The sequence below is a fragment of the Salvia splendens genome, chromosome 2 (genome assembly GCF_004379255.2).
Source record: "Salvia splendens isolate huo1 chromosome 2, SspV2, whole genome shotgun sequence".
NCBI classification, from domain to species: Eukaryota; Viridiplantae; Streptophyta; class Magnoliopsida; order Lamiales; family Lamiaceae; genus Salvia; species Salvia splendens.
In genome coordinates, this window is record NC_056033.1 from 36,411,154 (window position 1) to 36,430,409 (window position 19,256).

The following is a 19,256-nucleotide window of genomic DNA, read 5'->3' on the forward strand; positions in this document are numbered from 1 at the left end:
AAAGACAAAATGATTATTGAAAAACAAATGTGCAGAAAAACATTCAAACAACCAATAAAAGCAAAGAGAGCACAACAGAGGCAACAAACCTATAATAGCTGAATTTCAAAAGCAAGAAAAACAACTTAATGAAGTAAAAAACATGGAAAGTAACAAGAAACAGCAACTGAATTGGAGAGCATTTCCTTGGGAGAAGTCGATGATTGAGCGATCAGAAACATTTCCGGTGCACAATGGAAGGGCCGGACTCGTCGTACTCGGCCTTAGCAATCCACATCTGCACAAAATCAATGAAATATTGAAGAATTTACAAACGAGTGTAATGTGTAATGTGTAACGTAACGTGCCTGCTGGAAGGTGCTGAGGGAAGCGAGGATGGATCCCCCGATCCAGACACTGTACTTCCTCTCGGGCGGAGCCACCACCTTAATCTTCATGCTGCTTGGAGCCAATGCACTGATTTCCTTGCTCATCCGATCAGCAATACCGGGGAACATGGTGGTGCCACCACTCAGCACAACATTCCCGTACAAGTCCTTCCTGATATCCACGTCACATTTCATGATCGAGTTGTATGTTGTCTCATGCACGCCAGCAGCTTCCATTCCTATCATTGCTGGCTGGAAGAGCACCTCAGGGCAACGGAAACGCTCATTCCCAATCGTGATCACTTGCCCATCCGGCAGCTCGTAGTTCTTCTCTATGTCCGAGCTAGTCTTGGCCGTCTCCATCTCCTGCTCAAAGTCAAGGGCAATGTATGTCAGCTTCTCCTTCATGTCCCTCACAATTTCCTTCTCAGCAGAGGTTGTGAAGCTGTAGCCACGCTCTGTCAGGATCTTGGCGAAGAATTCAGTGAGGTCGCGCCCAGCAAGGTCAAGTCGAAGAATTGCGTGAGGGAGAGAATACCCTTCGTAGATAGGCACAGTGTGACTCACACCATCACCAGAGTCCATCACAATACCTAAAACAAAGGAGCACATCACGAATAAGAAACATCACAGACTCTTCCTGTTAACTAAGCTCATTGTATCCTATAAAATTTGCACGAAGACAACGAGATAATCTCTTACCAGTCGTTCGACCACTGGCATAGAGGGACAGAACAGCCTGAATGGCAACATACATGGCAGGGGAATTGAAGGTTTCGAACATGATCTGTGTCATCTTCTCTCGATTTGCCTTTGGGTTGAGGGGTGCTTCTGTGAGGAGAATTGGGTGCTCCTCTGGGGCAACACGAAGCTCGTTGTAGAATGTGTGATGCCATATCTTCTCCATGTCATCCCAATTGTTAACAATGCCATGCTCAATTGGGTACTTGAGAGTTAGAATACCTCTCTTGGACTGAGCCTCATCACCAACATAGGCATCCTTCTGTCCCATGCCGACCATCACACCTGTGTGGCGCGGGCGGCCTATGATGCTAGGGAACACGGCCCTCGGAGCATCATCTCCAGCAAATCCAGCCTGAAACATGGAACAACATAACATAACAGTCTTCCCAGAAACAGAGAACCAGACAGAAACACTGATGTTTTTTTGTGTAAACAGATATTACGTACCTTGACCATTCCAGTTCCATTGTCACAGACAAGGGGTTGAATATCATCACTCTCTGCCATTTATTTGCTGATCTGCCAACAGAATACAAGCTTAATGGTTAATTTTGATGAAAAGTGGTGGGACAGCGTACCAATACAATTTCATTCGTCGCATCATGTTTAGGAAACTTATTTTTCATATAGGGAGAAATGGTATTAAACAACTCCGGTAGATTAAAATGCATTAACAAATGTAATGAATCACGTCGTGGAATAGGTAAACTAACTCCTAAGAACATGCCAAAAGAAAGTTGATAAGGGCGATGCTACTCTAGATCTCCTTTTTTTTCACAAGGTCCAGCTCCCTTGAGCTAGGATACAGATTTATAACTGGTGTTCTATTCAACCATTCAGCTCCCTCTTTGCCAACTGTTCGAATGAGGATCTAAACGACCGCAACTCTAACAAATTGAGAGTTTTCACAAACTGTTCATTAAGACTAAAAATGCAGGGACTAACAAATTGTTTCAGTTGAAGCTATCAAATCATGCCTAACATCATTTGCATTAAACGGAAATCATACTCATTCCAGATCTGCTTTTTCCTTCCTAGAAATGCCATTTTCCATAAAATCTTGCAAGCTAGCTAATATCCTTAAAATTTTATGAAATCGAAACCAACAACTGACAAATTGTCACGTGGATTGAATATACAACACAGATTCATATTTATTCCACAGAAATCTCTCAAAAAGCCAAATGCAGCTGAATTTCTTCAACCTAATATACCATATCCATCACATTTCTGCATGCATTACGCATCGGCGTCACACGAAGCAACCGAAAAAGGAGGATTGGAAAAAAAATCTGAAGTTTTAAAATCAAATATCAGCCTGCTCTTACGAAAGATCGCATCCATGCAAACACAAAAATAAATCAATATCTAGGCACACGCACATTGTTAACATAAATGCAACGATTACCTAAAATCAACCTAATAAAACAACGGAAAACTAATCTTACGAGGAAAACAATGCGAGAGCAAATAATCCACATAATTTCAACCAAACAATAAAGGAAAAGGAAAAACGAAGAATCAATAATCAGAATTTGATCACCTCTGATTCGAACGATTACGAGCGTTTTTCAGAAACAACAGAATGCTATATGGCCTTCTTCAAACAGCCGATCACGTTTCCAAAAAAAAGGGTAAAAACAATTGGAAAAAAGGAGCGAGAATGAGGGAGTCGGAGTGAAATGAAAATGCAAATGCGAATGAAATGAAAGAAGATGGAAACTTGAGCTTTAAATGCAACTACAATCCCGCATTATCTTCTCCGATTGACTCGTGCATTAGTGTAGTGTACAGAATGTTTGTAGGGTGAATTTCATATTGACCCCTCTCTATTCCTATCTTTATCATCATTATATATCGACTCCTCAAACTATACGAATATCTCAAAGTTGACCCCTAAAAGTGCGGTAATGCATTTTGTGGCCTTTTGACTGCAATATAATCTCTCCATCTTTTTAATCCTGAAATTATATATTTAATGTTTTTTTTTATTAGAAGTACATTACAAATGCAAAGCTTGTTTAACTCGAGCCTAATTAGCTTTATTAATGACTGCAAAACGCCAAAACATTTGTGAAACTTAATAGCGAGATCCATGGGAGATGCAGCGTGCTCAATCGATTAAAATCAATGTTTTAAAAACCGGACCGGCAAGCGAACCGGCGTCATTACTGGTTCATTGGTTGAACCGGAATACTGTTTATATATATATATATATAGGGTCATGATCTATGGCAAACACCTCTTAAACCTATAACTAGAGAACAAATCATAGCCACAAGATCAAGAAAATCAAGGGCTAGTATTAATACATGTAATTTTCTAATTTAAGGAGAAATTAGTTCCCTCAATCATAAATTTACTCCATAATAACCAGACGGGGGTATTATGGTAATTTTGTAAAAGCTTGATACCAAAATCAAGTTATCACAGTTCTCATGGCGTCGCAGCACTCCGCTGAGGGTTTCGTCGAGTTCAAGTAGGCCCCGCAGGGCACCAGCTTAGAGGCGCAATCCAACGACTGCCCCTCCGCCACTCTTCCAGCGGCCAACAACACCGCCACCATCAACAAGGCGGCGGCGGCGCTCCGGAAGGAGCTCATCGCGGTGATCAAGGAGAAGAAGGAGGCGATGGCCAAGGGCGGGCCGCTCCACGACATCTTGTCGCACATGATCGTGGCATCTGACCCCGAGCGGGAACACACAGATCTATGATATGATTTAGCCTGCATTTCCCAATTTATCTTCTGTTTTTCTTAGTTTTGATTTCCTTTACTTAGGGAATTAACATTAGGTGATAAGCTATCGTTGCAATTTTTATGATGGGATGTAGTGTAGTATTTGAATTTTGTGAGATTTTAGCTATGCATTTCAGATGTAGCCCCTTTCTGTTTCTTCTTGCTCTGATCTAATTATAATATCAATGTTGAATTGTCCCAAAAATAATCATGCTAAGAGTGAAGAGTGAAGTAAAATCATGCTAAGAGTGATGTGTTTTGTAAACAAGAGTGAAGTAAAATCATGCTAAGAGTGATGTGTTTTGTGAACAAGAGTGAAGTAAAATCAGAACAAGAGTGATGTGTTTTGTGAACAAGAGTGAAGTAAAATCAGAACAAGAGTGAAGTGAAATCAGAACAAGAGTGATGTGTTTTGTGAACAAGAGTGAAGTGAAATCAGAACAAGAGTGATGTGTTTTGTGAACAAGAGTGAAGTGAAATCAGAACAAGAGTGATGTGTTTTGTGAACAAGAGTGATGTGTTTTGTCCCGGTTTAGGAATATTGCACATTTTCATTACTATGATTATTTAGACCAATATCACAAAATGGTGCATCAAAGCTACTGGATAAATATGCAGAAAATAAAATGGAAAGGATCACATACATTTTTCAGTGACAACAAAAAGGCATAATTTCACATTAAATTAATAAATCAAATGGTTAAGCTATGCTACAAAAAAATAATCAGTGAACAAACATTGCCCAATCAAAAAGTTTAACGGGAACATACAAACAAGAAAGAAACTTATAAACACTTTTATACATAATAATTGAATGTCATAACACCAGCAAAACCTCAAATGGGATCAAATTGATGCAAAACACATTTTAAACAGAGCATAAAATTAAATTTGGGAGTACTATTTTTTAATTAGTTAAATTCGTGACTTGTGAATTTGTTTCTTGTCGTTGTTTTAATATGAATAACTCATATTTAAATCTTTGTTATTCTTCATTCTTACTACTATAAAATTACCATCAAGAAATTATAATACACTTATTATTTTTGAAGATTTATTCGATATTTGTAAATTAAATTAAATTCTGATTTTGATTTTTAAAAAATTATTAAATAGATTATGAAAGACTACTTATTGAGGTCATAACGTAAAAGGATATAGCTCCATTTATAAATTAGTGCACCATGTGCAATTCATCCCCACAATACAATAAGTTAAATCATCCCCACAACTCATCCCCAAAATCAGAACAAGAGTGAAGTGAAATCAGAACAAGAGTGATGTGTTTTGTGAACAAGAGTGAAGTGAAATCAGAACAAGAGTGATGTGTTTTGTGAACAAGAGTGAAGTGAAATCAGAACAAGAGTGATGTGTTTTGTGAACAAGAGTGAAGTGAAATCATAACAAGAGTGATGTGTTTTGTGAACAAGAGTGAAGTAAAATCAAAACAAGAGTGAAGTGTTTTGTGAACAAGAGTGAAGTAAAATCAGAACAAGAGTGAAGTGAAATCAGAACAAGAGTGATGTGTTTTGTGAACAAGAGTGAAGTGAAATCAGAACAAGAGTGATGTGTTTTGTGAACAAGAGTGAAGTGAAATCAGAACAAGAGTGATGTGTTTTGTGAACAAGAGTGAAGTAAAATCAGAACAAGAGTGATGTTTTGTAAACAAGAGTGAAGTAAAATCACAATAAGAGTGACGTGTTTTGTGAACAAGAGTGAGGTAAAATCATAATAAGAGTGACGTGTTTGTGAACAAGAGTGAGGTAAAATCATGAGTGATGTGTTTTGTAAACAATTACATTTCACCTATAAACCAACTAATTACATCAAGTAATTAATTAATGAATCATTCCTCTTGTCCGCCCATTTCATTAAACTACCCCAGCAGTCACATGAATATGTAATTGATTTCATTAAGAGTACTTTTTTTATAGATGGGTTAAGATGGGTTTATTGGAGTTAACATAATTATTCCCACTGTTTGTGTTGGGTGGACTTCGAATGCATTTGTACTTAGATTTGTTGAATAATTATTACCACAATTAATTTCATATGAATAATCAACACAATTAATTGTAAAAAAACAAAAAATAAATTAGGTAATTAAAAAAATTAAATAGATGTATATAGAAATTATCCTAATCTTTCGGAAACTCCAAATATAGTTTCCAAATTGAATTGGAGCTGGAAAATTGAGTGATACACACACAATCTGATCAGCCTCACCACCAAATTCACATCATACACCCCTACTCCTCCGCCGGACACCAGAAGGTCCAGCTTCGCCTGATCGAGCATCTCCCAATCAGCCGCTCCAGCGCCGCTCTACTCTCCCGGCTAATCCCCAGCCCCGAGAGCAGCTTCAGCACCCAAAAAAGCCCCAGTAGGAGAACACACTCCTCCCAATCACCACCACCCCATGCACCGCCGTGTCTGTCAGCTCCCCGTACTCCGCCGGAAATAATGGAGTGTGAATTGGAGTTGGAAAATTGAAGGAGATGGTTGGAGTTGAATATGATTTCCCAAAATACCCTTGTTAATTACTTTTTATTTAAAACATGTAAAAATAGCTAAGTCATGAGATTAATTTGGAGCATTGAGATGTGTGGCTGAGATTTGTTCTCTAGTTATACACTTAAGATTAGTTATATATTGATCACTACCCTATATATATATATATATATATATATATATATATATATATATATATATATATATATATATATATAGGGTCATGATCTATGGCAAACACCTCTTAACCATATAACTAGAGAACAAATAATAGCCACAAGATCAAAAAAATCAAGGGCTAATATTAAATTTCGAATTTAATGGGATATTAGCTCCCTCAATCACAAATTTACTCCATAATAACAAGTCAGGGGTATTATGGTCATTGTACAGCGAATTAAATCCAATTTTGAAAATTGAATTCAATTAGCGTCTCGTCTTCTTCTCTCCTCCTCTCTTCTCTTCCTCTCGTTGGCGTCGCCGTCGCAGTAGCAGGAATCGGACGCTGAATTGGGGAAAAAGGCGTCGCTGAAGGTGGAATTGGATGCTAGAGATGAGCGAATCCAGGTTTTGGAAAGGATTGTGGAGAAATTAGAATGAGAAGATTTGGCGGAGGAGGAAATGCATAGGTGCTTTGATGAGAAGGAGATGGTGATTAGGGAGATCGGCGGAATCACGGTTGATCACATGTATCTCCTTGGATACGAATTAAATGTATAGGTGCTTTGATGATAGGTGCTTTGATGCATAGGTGCAGTTGATGATATGAAATGCATAGGTGCTTTGATGATAGGAATTAAATGTATTTGTGTGAATAGTAAGCAGGCTGCTGTTGTTGGTTTAATGGATTTGTATTCAATGAATTCGGCAAATTGATTTTCCGGCGAATGTGTGTAGAGAGAGAATCAGTGAACTGAATAGTTGATGTGTGTGTTTGTTTCCCACATTAGTGAAGTAAAATTAGAAGTAAAAAACTGAATCATTCTAATAGTGATGATATTTTAAACAATAGTGAAGTAAAATGAGAATAAGAGTGATGTGTTTTGTAAACAAGAGTGAAGTAAAATCAGAACAAGAGTGATGTGTTTTGTGAACAGCAGTGAAATAAAATCAGAATAAGAGTGATGTGTTTTGTGAACAAGAGTGAAGTAAAATCAGAACAAGAGTGAAGTGTTTTGTGAACAAGAGTGAAGTAAAATCAGAACAAGAGTGAAGTGAAATCAGAACAAGAGTGATGTGTTTTGTGAACAAGAGTGAAGTGAAATCAGAACAAGAGTGATGTGTTTTGTGAACAAGAGTGAAGTGAAATCAGAACAAGAGTGATGTGTTTTGTGAACAAGAGTGAAGTAAAATCAGAACAAGAGTGATGTTTTGTAAACAAGAGTGAAGTAAAATCACAATAAGAGTGACGTGTTTTGTGAACAAGAGTGAGGTAAAATCATAATAAGAGTGACGTGTTTTGTGAACAAGAGTGAGGTAAAATCATGAGTGATGTGTTTTGTAAACAATTACATTTCACCTATAAACCAACTAATTACATCAAGTAATTAATTAATGAATCATTCCTCTTGTCCGCCCATTTCATTAAACTACCCCAGCAGTCACATGAATATGTAATTGATTTCATTAAGAGTACTTTTTTTTATAGATGGGTTAAGATGGGTTTATTGGAGTTAACATAATTATTCCCTCTGTTTGTGTTGGGTGGACTTCGAATGCATTTGTACTTAGATTTGTTGAATAATTATTACCACAATTAATTTCATATGAATAATCAACACAATTAATTGTAAAAAAACAAAAAATAAATTAGGTAATTAAAAAATTAAATAGATGTATATAGAAATTATCCTAATCTTTCGGAAACTCCAAATATAGTTTCCAAATTGAATTGGAGCTGGAAAATTGAGTGATACACACACAATCTGATCAGCCTCACCACCAAATTCACATCATACACCCCTACTCCTCCGCCGGACACCAGAAGGTCCAGCTTCGCCTGATCGAGCATCTCCCAATCAGCCGCTCCAGCGCCGCTCTACTCTCCCGGCTAATCCCCAGCCCCGAGAGCAGCTTCAGCACCCAAAAAAGCCCCAGTAGGAGAACACACTCCTCCCAATCACCACCACCCCATGCACCGCCGTGTCTGTCAGCTCCCCGTACTCCGCCGGAAATAATGGAGTGTGAATTGGAGTTGGAAAATTGAAGGAGATGGTTGGAGTTGAATATGATTTCCCAAAATACCCTTGTTAATTACTTTTTATTTAAAACATGTAAAAATAGCTAAGCCATGAGATTAATTTGGAGCATTGAGATGTGTGGCTGAGATTTGTTCTCTAGTTATACACTTAAGATTAGTTATATATTGATCACTACCCTATATATATATATATATATATAGGGTCATGATCTATGGCAAACACCTCTTAACCATATAACTAGAGAACAAATAATAGCCACAAGATCAAAAAAATCAAGGGCTAATATTAAATTTCGAATTTAATGGGATATTAGCTCCCTCAATCACAAATTTACTCCATAATAACAAGTCAGGGGTATTATGGTCATTGTACAGCGAATTAAATCCAATTTTGAAAATTGAATTCAATTAGCGTCTCGTCTTCTTCTCTCCTCCTCTCTTCTCTTCCTCTCGTTGGCGTCGCCGTCGCAGTAGCAGGAATCGGACGCTGAATTGGGGAAAAAGGCGTCGCTGAAGGTGGAATTGGATGCTAGAGATGAGCGAATCCAGGTTTTGGAAAGGATTGTGGAGAAATTAGAATGAGAAGATTTGGCGGAGGAGGAAATGCATAGGTGCTTTGATGAGAAGGAGATGGTGATTAGGGAGATCGGCGGAATCACGGTTGATCACATGTATCTCCTTGGATACGAATTAAATGTATAGGTGCTTTGATGATAGGTGCTTTGATGCATAGGTGCAGTTGATGATATGAAATGCATAGGTGCTTTGATGATAGGAATTAAATGTATTTGTGTGAATAGTAAGCAGGCTGCTGTTGTTGGTTTAATGGATTTGTATTCAATGAATTCGGCAAATTGATTTTCCGGCGAATGTGTGTAGAGAGAGAATCAGTGAACTGAATAGTTGATGTGTGTGTTTGTTTCCCACATTAGTGAAGTAAAATTAGAAGTAAAAAACTGAATCATTCTAATAGTGATGATATTTTAAACAATAGTGAAGTAAAATGAGAATAAGAGTGATGTGTTTTGTAAACAAGAGTGAAGTAAAATCAGAACAAGAGTGATGTGTTTTGTGAACAGCAGTGAAATAAAATCAGAATAAGAGTGATGTGTTTTGTGAACAAGAGTGAAGTAAAATCAGAACAAGAGTGAAGTGTTTTGTGAACAAGAGTGAAGTAAAATCAGAACAAGAGTGAAGTGAAATCAGAACAAGAGTGATGTGTTTTGTGAACAAGAGTGAAGTGAAATCAGAACAAGAGTGATGTGTTTTGTGAACAAGAGTGAAGTGAAATCAGAACAAGAGTGATGTGTTTTGTGAACAAGAGTGAAGTAAAATCAGAACAAGAGTGATGTTTTGTAAACAAGAGTGAAGTAAAATCACAATAAGAGTGACGTGTTTTGTGAACAAGAGTGAGGTAAAATCATAATAAGAGTGACGTGTTTTGTGAACAAGAGTGAGGTAAAATCATGAGTGATGTGTTTTGTAAACAATTACATTTCACCTATAAACCAACTAATTACATCAAGTAATTAATTAATGAATCATTCCTCTTGTCCGCCCATTTCATTAAACTACCCCAGCAGTCACATGAATATGTAATTGATTTCATTAAGAGTACTTTTTTTTATAGATGGGTTAAGATGGGTTTATTGGAGTTAACATAATTATTCCCACTGTTTGTGTTGGGTGGACTTCGAATGCATTTGTACTAAGATTTGTTGAATAATTATTACCACAATTAATTTCATATGAATAATCAACACAATTAATTGTAAAAAAACAAAAAATAAATTAGGTAATTAAAAAAATTAAATAGATGTATATAGAAATTATCCTAATCTTTCGGAAACTCCAAATATAGTTTCCAAATTGAATTGGAGCTGGAAAATTGAGTGATACACACACAATCTGATCAGCCTCACCACCAAATTCACATCATACACCCCTACTCCTCCGCCGGACACCAGAAGGTCCAGCTTCGCCTGATCGAGCATCTCCCAATCAGCCGCTCCAGCGCCGCTCTACTCTCCCGGCTAATCCCCAGCCCCGAGAGCAGCTTCAGCACCCAAAAAAGCCCCAGTAGGAGAACACACTCCTCCCAATCACCACCACCCCATGCACCGCCGTGTCTGTCAGCTCCCCGTACTCCGCCGGAAATAATGGAGTGTGAATTGGAGTTGGAAAATTGAAGGAGATGGTTGGAGTTGAATATGATTTCCCAAAATACCCTTGTTAATTACTTTTTATTTAAAACATGTAAAAATAGCTAAGCCATGAGATTAATTTGGAGCATTGAGATGTGTGGCTGAGATTTGTTCTCTAGTTATACACTTAAGATTAGTTATATATTGATCACTACCCTATATATATATATATATATATATATATATATATATAGGGTCATGATCTATGGCAAACACCTCTTAACCATATAACTAGAGAACAAATAATAGCCACAACATCAAAAAAATCAAGGGCTAATATTAAATTTCGAATTTAATGGGATATTAGCTCCCTCAATCACAAATTTACTCCATAATAACAAGTCAGGGGTATTATGGTCATTGTACAGCGAATTAAATCCAATTTTGAAAATTGAATTCAATTAGCGTCTCGTCTTCTTCTCTCCTCCTCCTCTCTTCTCTTCCTCTCGTTGGCGTCGCCGTCGCAGTAGCAGGAATCGGACGCTGAATTGGGGAAAAAGGCGTCGCTGAAGGTGGAATTGGATGCTAGAGATGAGCGAATCCAGGTTTTGGAAAGGATTGTGGAGAAATTAGAATGAGAAGATTTGGCGGAGGAGGAAATGCATAGGTGCTTTGATGAGAAGGAGATGGTGATTAGGGAGATCGGCGGAATCACGGTTGATCACATGTATCTCCTTGGATACGAATTAAATGTATAGGTGCTTTGATGATAGGTGCTTTGATGCATAGGTGCAGTTGATGATATGAAATGCATAGGTGCTTTGATGATAGGAATTAAATGTATTTGTGTGAATAGTAAGCAGGCTGCTGTTGTTGGTTTAATGGATTTGTATTCAATGAATTCGGCAAATTGATTTTCCGGCGAATGTGTGTAGAGAGAGAATCAGTGAACTGAATAGTTGATGTGTGTGTTTGTTTCCCACATTAGTGAAGTAAAATTAGAAGTAAAAAACTGAATCATTCTAATAGTGATGATATTTTAAACAATAGTGAAGTAAAATGAGAATAAGAGTGATGTGTTTTGTAAACAAGAGTGAAGTAAAATCAGAACAAGAGTGATGTGTTTTGTGAACAGCAGTGAAATAAAATCAGAATAAGAGTGATGTGTTTTGTGAACAAGAGTGAAGTAAAATCAGAACAAGAGTGAAGTGTTTTGTGAACAAGAGTGAAGTAAAATCAGAACAAGAGTGAAGTGAAATCAGAACAAGAGTGATGTGTTTTGTGAACAAGAGTGAAGTGAAATCAGAACAAGAGTGATGTGTTTTGTGAACAAGAGTGAAGTGAAATCAGAACAAGAGTGATGTGTTTTGTGAACAAGAGTGAAGTAAAATCAGAACAAGAGTGATGTTTTGTAAACAAGAGTGAAGTAAAATCACAATAAGAGTGACGTGTTTTGTGAACAAGAGTGAGGTAAAATCATAATAAGAGTGACGTGTTTTGTGAACAAGAGTGAGGTAAAATCATGAGTGATGTGTTTTGTAAACAATTACATTTCACCTATAAACCAACTAATTACATCAAGTAATTAATTAATGAATCATTCCTCTTGTCCGCCCATTTCATTAAACTACCCCAGCAGTCACATGAATATGTAATTGATTTCATTAAGAGTACTTTTTTTTATAGATGGGTTAAGATGGGTTTATTGGAGTTAACATAATTATTCCCACTGTTTGTGTTGGGTGGACTTCGAATGCATTTGTACTAAGATTTGTTGAATAATTATTACCACAATTAATTTCATATGAATAATCAACACAATTAATTGTAAAAAAACAAAAAATAAATTAGGTAATTAAAAAAATTAAATAGATGTATATAGAAATTATCCTAATCTTTCGGAAACTCCAAATATAGTTTCCAAATTGAATTGGAGCTGGAAAATTGAGTGATACACACACAATCTGATCAGCCTCACCACCAAATTCACATCATACACCCCTACTCCTCCGCCGGACACCAGAAGGTCCAGCTTCGCCTGATCGAGCATCTCCCAATCAGCCGCTCCAGCGCCGCTCTACTCTCCCGGCTAATCCCCAGCCCCGAGAGCAGCTTCAGCACCCAAAAAAGCCCCAGTAGGAGAACACACTCCTCCCAATCACCACCACCCCATGCACCGCCGTGTCTGTCAGCTCCCCGTACTCCGCCGGAAATAATGGAGTGTGAATTGGAGTTGGAAAATTGAAGGAGATGGTTGGAGTTGAATATGATTTCCCAAAATACCCTTGTTAATTACTTTTTATTTAAAACATGTAAAAATAGCTAAGCCATGAGATTAATTTGGAGCATTGAGATGTGTGGCTGAGATTTGTTCTCTAGTTATACACTTAAGATTAGTTATATATTGATCACTACCCTATATATATATATATATATATATATATATATATAGGGTCATGATCTATGGCAAACACCTCTTAACCATATAACTAGAGAACAAATAATAGCCACAACATCAAAAAAATCAAGGGCTAATATTAAATTTCGAATTTAATGGGATATTAGCTCCCTCAATCACAAATTTACTCCATAATAACAAGTCAGGGGTATTATGGTCATTGTACAGCGAATTAAATCCAATTTTGAAAATTGAATTCAATTAGCGTCTCGTCTTCTTCTCTCCTCCTCTCTTCTCTTCCTCTCGTTGGCGTCGCCGTCGCAGTAGCAGGAATCGGACGCTGAATTGGGGAAAAAGGCGTCGCTGAAGGTGGAATTGGATGCTAGAGATGAGCGAATCCAGGTTTTGGAAAGGATTGTGGAGAAATTAGAATGAGAAGATTTGGCGGAGGAGGAAATGCATAGGTGCTTTGATGAGAAGGAGATGGTGATTAGGGAGATCGGCGGAATCACGGTTGATCACATGTATCTCCTTGGATACGAATTAAATGTATAGGTGCTTTGATGATAGGTGCTTTGATGCATAGGTGCAGTTGATGATATGAAATGCATAGGTGCTTTGATGATAGGAATTAAATGTATTTGTGTGAATAGTAAGCAGGCTGCTGTTGTTGGTTTAATGGATTTGTATTCAATGAATTCGGCAAATTGATTTTCCGGCGAATGTGTGTAGAGAGAGAATCAGTGAACTGAATAGTTGATGTGTGTGTTTGTTTCCCACATTAGTGAAGTAAAATTAGAAGTAAAAAACTGAATCATTCTAATAGTGATGATATTTTAAACAATAGTGAAGTAAAATGAGAATAAGAGTGATGTGTTTTGTAAACAAGAGTGAAGTAAAATCAGAACAAGAGTGATGTGTTTTGTGAACAGCAGTGAAATAAAATCAGAATAAGAGTGATGTGTTTTGTGAACAAGAGTGAAGTAAAATCAGAACAAGAGTGAAGTGTTTTGTGAACAAGAGTGAAGTAAAATCAGAACAAGAGTGAAGTGAAATCAGAACAAGAGTGATGTGTTTTGTGAACAAGAGTGAAGTGAAATCAGAACAAGAGTGATGTGTTTTGTGAACAAGAGTGAAGTGAAATCAGAACAAGAGTGATGTGTTTTGTGAACAAGAGTGAAGTAAAATCAGAACAAGAGTGATGTTTTGTAAACAAGAGTGAAGTAAAATCACAATAAGAGTGACGTGTTTTGTGAACAAGAGTGAGGTAAAATCATAATAAGAGTGACGTGTTTTGTGAACAAGAGTGAGGTAAAATCATGAGTGATGTGTTTTGTAAACAATTACATTTCACCTATAAACCAACTAATTACATCAAGTAATTAATTAATGAATCATTCCTCTTGTCCGCCCATTTCATTAAACTACCCCAGCAGTCACATGAATATGTAATTGATTTCATTAAGAGTACTTTTTTTTATAGATGGGTTAAGATGGGTTTATTGGAGTTAACATAATTATTCCCACTGTTTGTGTTGGGTGGACTTCGAATGCATTTGTACTTAGATTTGTTGAATAATTATTACCACAATTAATTTCATATGAATAATCAACACAATTAATTGTAAAAAAACAAAAAATAAATTAGGTAATTAAAAAATTAAATAGATGTATATAGAAATTATCCTAATCTTTCGGAAACTCCAAATATAGTTTCCAAATTGAATTGGAGCTGGAAAATTGAGTGATACACACACAATCTGATCAGCCTCACCACCAAATTCACATCATACACCCCTACTCCTCCGCCGGACACCAGAAGGTCCAGCTTCGCCTGATCGAGCATCTCCCAATCAGCCGCTCCAGCGCCGCTCTACTCTCCCGGCTAATCCCCAGCCCCGAGAGCAGCTTCAGCACCCAAAAAAGCCCCAGTAGGAGAACACACTCCTCCCAATCACCACCACCCCATGCACCGCCGTGTCTGTCAGCTCCCCGTACTCCGCCGGAAATAATGGAGTGTGAATTGGAGTTGGAAAATTGAAGGAGATGGTTGGAGTTGAATATGATTTCCCAAAATACCCTTGTTAATTACTTTTTATTTAAAACATGTAAAAATAGCTAAGCCATGAGATTAATTTGGAGCATTGAGATGTGTGGCTGAGATTTGTTCTCTAGTTATACACTTAAGATTAGTTATATATTGATCACTACCCTATATATATATATATATATAGGGTCATGATCTATGGCAAACACCTCTTAACCATATAACTAGAGAACAAATAATAGCCACAAGATCAAAAAATCAAGGGCTAATATTAAATTTCGAATTTAATGGGATATTAGCTCCCTCAATCACAAATTTACTCCATAATAACAAGTCAGGGGTATTATGGTCATTGTACAGCGAATTAAATCCAATTTTGAAAATTGAATTCAATTAGCGTCTCGTCTTCTTCTCTCCTCCTCTCTTCTCTTCCTCTCGTTGGCGTCGCCGTCGCAGTAGCAGGAATCGGACGCTGAATTGGGGAAAAAGGCGTCGCTGAAGGTGGAATTGGATGCTAGAGATGAGCGAATCCAGGTTTTGGAAAGGATTGTGGAGAAATTAGAATGAGAAGATTTGGCGGAGGAGGAAATGCATAGGTGCTTTGATGAGAAGGAGATGGTGATTAGGGAGATCGGCGGAATCACGGTTGATCACATGTATCTCCTTGGATACGAATTAAATGTATAGGTGCTTTGATGATAGGTGCTTTGATGCATAGGTGCAGTTGATGATATGAAATGCATAGGTGCTTTGATGATAGGAATTAAATGTATTTGTGTGAATAGTAAGCATGCTGCTGTTGTTGGTTTAATGGATTTGTATTCAATGAATTCGGCAAATTGATTTTCCGGCGAATGTGTGTAGAGAGAGAATCAGTGAACTGAATAGTTGATGTGTGTGTTTGTTTCCCACATTAGTGAAGTAAAATTAGAAGTAAAAAACTGAATCATTCTAATAGTGATGATATTTTAAACAATAGTGAAGTAAAATGAGAATAAGAGTGATGTGTTTTGTAAACAAGAGTGAAGTAAATCAGAACAAGAGTGATGTGTTTTGTGAACAGCAGTGAAATAAAATCAGAATAAGAGTGATGTGTTTTGTGAACAAGAGTGAAGTAAAATCAGAACAAGAGTGAAGTGTTTTGTGAACAAGAGTGAAGTAAAATCAGAACAAGAGTGAAGTGAAATCAGAACAAGAGTGATGTGTTTTGTGAACAAGAGTGAAGTGAAATCAGAACAAGAGTGATGTGTTTTGTGAACAAGAGTGAAGTGAAATCAGAACAAGAGTGATGTGTTTTGTGAACAAGAGTGAAGTAAAATCAGAACAAGAGTGATGTTTTGTAAACAAGAGTGAAGTAAAATCACAATAAGAGTGACGTGTTTTGTGAACAAGAGTGAGGTAAAATCATAATAAGAGTGACGTGTTTTGTGAACAAGAGTGAGGTAAAATCATGAGTGATGTGTTTTGTAAACAATTACATTTCACCTATAAACCAACTAATTACATCAAGTAATTAATTAATGAATCATTCCTCTTGTCCGCCCATTTCATTAAACTACCCCAGCAGTCACATGAATATGTAATTGATTTCATTAAGAGTACTTTTTTTTATAGATGGGTTAAGATGGGTTTATTGGAGTTAACATAATTATTCCCACTGTTTGTGTTGGGTGGACTTCGAATGCATTTGTACTTAGATTTGTTGAATAATTATTACCACAATTAATTTCATATGAATAATCAACACAATTAATTGTAAAAAACAAAAAATAAATTAGGTAATTAAAAAAATTAAATAGATGTATATAGAAATTATCCTAATCTTTCGGAAACTCCAAATATAGTTTCCAAATTGAATTGGAGCTGGAAAATTGAGTGATACACACACAATCTGATCAGCCTCACCACCAAATTCACATCATACACCCCTACTCCTCCGCCGGACACCAGAAGGTCCAGCTTCGCCTGATCGAGCATCTCCCAATCAGCCGCTCCAGCGCCGCTCTACTCTCCCGGCTAATCCCCAGCCCCGAGAGCAGCTTCAGCACCCAAAAAAGCCCCAGTAGGAGAACACACTCCTCCCAATCACCACCACCCCATGCACCGCCGTGTCTGTCAGCTCCCCGTACTCCGCCGGAAATAATGGAGTGTGAATTGGAGTTGGAAAATTGAAGGAGATGGTTGGAGTTGAATATGATTTCCCAAAATACCCTTGTTAATTACTTTTTATTTAAAACATGTAAAAATAGCTAAGCCATGAGATTAATTTGGAGCATTGAGATGTGTGGCTGAGATTTGTTCTCTAGTTATACACTTAAGATTAGTTATATATTGATCACTACCCTATATATATATATATATATATATATAGGGTCATGATCTATGGCAAACACCTCTTAACCATATAACTAGAGAACAAATAATAGCCACAAGATCAAAAAAATCAAGGGCTAATATTAAATTTCGAATTTAATGGGATATTAGCTCCCTCAATCACAAATTTACTCCATAATAACAAGTCAGGGGTATTATGGTCATTGTACAGCGAATTAAATCCAATTTTGAAAATTGAATTCAATTAGCGTCTCGTCTTCTTCTCTCCTCCTCTCTTCTCTTCCTCTCGTTGGCGTCGCCGTCGCAGTAGCAGGAATCGGACGCTGAATTGGGGAAAAAGGCGTCGCTGAAGGTGGAATTGGATGCTAGAGATGAGCGAATCCAGGTTTTGGAAAGGATTGTGGAGAAATTAGAATGAGAAGATTTGGCGGAGGAGGAAATGCATAGGTGCTTTGATGAGAAGGAGATGGTGATTAGGGAGATCGGCGGAATCACGGTTGATCACATGTATCTCCTTGGATACGAATTAAATGTATAGGTGCTTTGATGATAGGTGCTTTGATGCATAGGTGCAGTTGATGATATGAAATGCATAGGTGCTTTGATGATAGGAATTAAATGTATTTGTGTGAATAGTAAGCAGGCTGCTGTTGTTGGTTTAATGGATTTGTATTCAATGAATTCGGCAAATTGATTTTCCGGCGAATGTGTGTAGAGAGAGAATCAGTGAACTGAATAGTTGATGTGTGTGTTTGTTTCCCACATTAGTGAAGTAAAATTAGAAGTAAAAAACTGAATCATTCTAATAGTGATGATATTTTAAACAATAGTGAAGTAAAATGAGAATAAGAGTGATGTGTTTTGTAAACAAGAGTGAAGTAAAATCAGAACAAGAGTGATGTGTTTGTGAACAGCAGTGAAATAAAATCAGAATAAGAGTGATGTGTTTTGTGAACAAGAGTGAAGTAAAATCAGAACAAGAGTGAAGTGTTTTGTGAACAAGAGTGAAGTAAAATCAGAACAAGAGTGAAGTGAAATCAGAACAAGAGTGATGTGTTTTGTGAACAAGAGTGAAGTGAAATCAGAACAAGAGTGATGTGTTTTGTGAACAAGAGTGAAGTGAAATCAGAACAAGAGTGATGTGTTTTGTGAACAAGAGTGAAGTAAAATCAGAACAAGAGTGATGTTTTGTAAACAAGAGTGAAGTAAAATCACAATAAGAGTGACGTGTTTTGTGAACAAGAGTGAGGTAAAATCATAATAAGAGTGACGTGTTTTGTGAACAAGAGTGAGGTAAAATCATGAGTGATGTGTTTTGTAAACAATTACATTTCACCTATAAACCAACTAATTACATCAAGTAATTAATTAATGAATCATTCCTCTTGTCCGCCCATTTCATTAAACTACCCCAGCAGTCACATGAATATGTAATTGATTTCATTAAGAGTACTTTTTTTTATAGATGGGTTAAGATGGGTTTATTGGAGTTAACATAATTATTCCCACTGTTTGTGTTGGGTGGACTTCGAATGCATTTGTACTTAGATTTGTTGAATAATTATTACCACAATTAATTTCATATGAATAATCAACACAATTAATTGTAAAAAAACAAAAAATAAATTAGGTAATTAAAAAAATTAAATAGATGTATATAGAAATTATCCTAATCTTTCGGAAACTCCAAATATAGTTTCCAAATTGAATTGGAGCTGGAAAATTGAGTGATACACACACAATCTGATCAGCCTCACCACCAAATTCACATCA

At 36.9% G+C, this 19,256-nt stretch overlaps 1 protein-coding gene across 1 annotated transcript; it reads right to left on the reverse strand.

Annotated features, from left to right (window-relative positions):
- Positions 1–2,918, reverse strand: LOC121792493 (actin-like). Its single transcript, XM_042190466.1, has 5 exons — positions 2,656–2,918; positions 1,560–1,631; positions 1,071–1,464; positions 348–961; positions 1–277 (listed from the first exon to the last, which is right to left on the reverse strand). The coding sequence occupies exons 2-5, from the start codon at positions 1,617–1,619 to the stop codon at positions 212–214; spliced, it is 1,134 nt and encodes a 377-aa protein (XP_042046400.1). The 5' UTR covers positions 1,620–1,631; positions 2,656–2,918; the 3' UTR covers positions 1–211.
- Positions 2,919–19,256: the final 16,338 nt, after the last annotated feature.